General features: G+C 34.9%; 1 protein-coding gene across 1 annotated transcript; it reads right to left on the bottom strand.

The window, feature by feature from the left end:
- Positions 1–397: 397 nt before the first annotated feature.
- Positions 398–2,086, bottom strand: LOC145067961 (uncharacterized). Its single transcript, XM_079014981.1, has 2 exons — positions 701–2,086; positions 398–613 (listed from the first exon to the last, which is right to left on the bottom strand). The coding sequence occupies exons 1-2, from the start codon at positions 1,377–1,379 to the stop codon at positions 588–590; spliced, it is 705 nt and encodes a 234-aa protein (XP_078871107.1). The 5' UTR covers positions 1,380–2,086; the 3' UTR covers positions 398–587.
- Between the last annotated feature and the right edge of the window lie 482 nt (positions 2,087–2,568).

The raw sequence follows: 2,568 nt of genomic DNA, 5'->3' as shown, positions 1-2,568 counted from the left end.
GAATTACACCTAATCTTGTAAGTATAACCACATTTACTAGACTTTTAGTAAATCATGAAAAATAATGTTATTATTATTTATGGTGGACTTGACTAGTGCACAACATTGTTTACTAGTTCCTTTAGTCCTTCAATTGACTCACATACTTATGTGAACAAGGAATTAGTCTTAATTACCTAAGTAAGTACCAAGATTTCCATACATCACACAATACAAGTTGTATGATTCCAAGTTTCTGTCCAATTGAAACTTGGGCGATGGGAATCTTTCCTTACTTAGAAAATTATGACACTATCATGAATAACATAACTAAGAATCACATCCATTTCAACATTGCTAATAATAGATATACACAAATATCAATTTTTTCATACATGTCATTGCAAGAATAAATAAATAAGAGAAAATCAAACTTTATTTTATTGCGGAAAAAATTGTCCTTACAACGCAACTCAAATGAAAAACTATGCTATTACATTTCTTAGCAATCTATCCTAACTCTAAAGTAGCAGCTCAAAAAATCCGATCTTCGAATCCATGCGATCAAAATCCATTTCTTCACGATCAGATTCAACTCGCTTCTTCCTTTAAGCTTCCTCTCTTTTCTTCGATTCTACAAAACATCAAAAAATGTAAAATTATCACATAATGTATCAAGAATCAAAAATAGGAACTTATAGAGTTAGTTAATGGATTTTACCTGAAATAGAGCCATACGTCTTAACTCTCCCATCTCTTAGATCTCTCAGGTAGACAGGGTAGCTTCGTCTCCAATGCCCTTTCTCTTGGCAATAAAAGCAAATTGACTCTTTTGGAACAGCACACGGAACTACCTCAGACTTTGCCTTTCTCTTATGATCAAACTTTTCGACCATGACATTCCTTTCGTTGCCATTGCCTAAGTCCATGGAGGTTTGGAAGGCAGATCCACCAATCAACATTGCTTCTCTAGTGCGCCAAATCATTGTTGATTCAGCAACAACAAGCAAATAGGTGAGATCGATGAGGGTCACTTCGCAGTCTATCATATAGTACTCTCTTACGAACTCACTATATGAGTCAGGAAGCGATTGAAGAACCCAGTCAACAGCCAGCTTCTCATAGACGACTCCCAACATTCTTAACCTATCAATGTGTGACTTCATCTCTAAGACGTGTGCACACACTGACTTTCCTTCTTCATGTTTACTTGCCAAAAGGGATTGAGTGAGCTTGAACTTTTCAAGCCTTTGAACTTGTGGGTTAGAGAGAACAATAGGAGGAGGTGGAGGAAGTGAAGCATGATCTCTTGTTCCTCGATCGAATCGTGGAATATCATCTTCATGTGGAAAGTTTGTTCCAAGGGATTTGGGAAGACCATAGTTGTCATACTTTGACATCTTCAAAAAGGGAGAAAATTCAAGTTAGTTGATTGATTGAGTCCTTAATAAAACACCCAAATGAGAGATTAAGGCTAGGACCCAACACAATATTCTACAACTTGGAAGAGGGATGTCGTAATCCAAATTACAGAACATTTGAAGGTAAGTGAATGACGATTCACTAATTTCCCACTATGAAAACAAAAAAGAGATTAAGTTTTAAATGTATTGAAGACTCCTAGATCCTTTGAGATTCATTGAACTTTTCAATGGCTTGTTTAAATCTCGATATGCCCCTCGATTTGTGACTAGGATGTCGAGGATCACAAAACAGGGTGCGAATAACCATGCAAGCATACATGGTGCCCCCAATGTTACAGTCATCTATTCGATGTGCCGGTTAACCACGCATGCTCCACCGAACTATGACAAACATCGAGTCACCCTTCGCAGCCTTTGCTTAGAACCCATTTATTGTGTCGATTAACCACACACGCTCCACTAATGTCTTAGCAAGGGTACAAAGTGTAATTTCATGGAATTGCGTCAAATTCACTTTTGCCTGAAGTAACTAAGATAGGGAATTTTGTAAAAATATTTAGTTACTTTATAGTTCATTATACTTTTAATGGAAAAAGTTTTCCCAATCATACCCGATCGGCTAACGACCCTCCACCAATCAAGGAAGCGGTGGGTGAGAGTGGACACCCATTAAACGACCATTTTATAGGCCATAACCTTATACCCCCCCCCCCCCCCCCATAGATCGGCTTTGTGAATGGGGCCTACTAACGGTAAGACTAGCATTTAAGTTATACATATATAATATTAGACTTTTTAATTTTATATATAGTATAAGGATGTATTTTACACTTTTTAAAATACTATGTGGTCTAATTTAATAAATTACACTTTTAATTTAATTAAATGTAAACCATATAACTATGGATTTATTAACCCTCTTTTAATTATACACTTAATTAGTTGAATAAAACCATAAGGGTGCAATTTGAACTTTTCAAAAATTAGGGTTTTAGAATTTAACATTTTAAAATTAAACTATTAATTAAAATTTTAAATTCCAAAACTTGAGGGAAAGTTTTGAAACCTTTCAAAACAATTAAGTTTAACTATTTAAATTTCAAAACTAAAACTATTAAGTTCAAATTTAAACTATAAAACTTAAAGGTGTAAATTGAAACTTTTC

The sequence above is a fragment of the Lactuca serriola genome, chromosome 1, assembly GCF_051521515.1.
Source record: "Lactuca serriola cultivar US96UC23 chromosome 1, Lser_US96UC23_V15, whole genome shotgun sequence".
NCBI lineage: Eukaryota > Viridiplantae > Streptophyta > Magnoliopsida > Asterales > Asteraceae > Lactuca > Lactuca serriola.
Note: the sequence above shows the minus strand (reverse complement) of the source record. Positions and strands in the feature narration are given on the sequence as shown.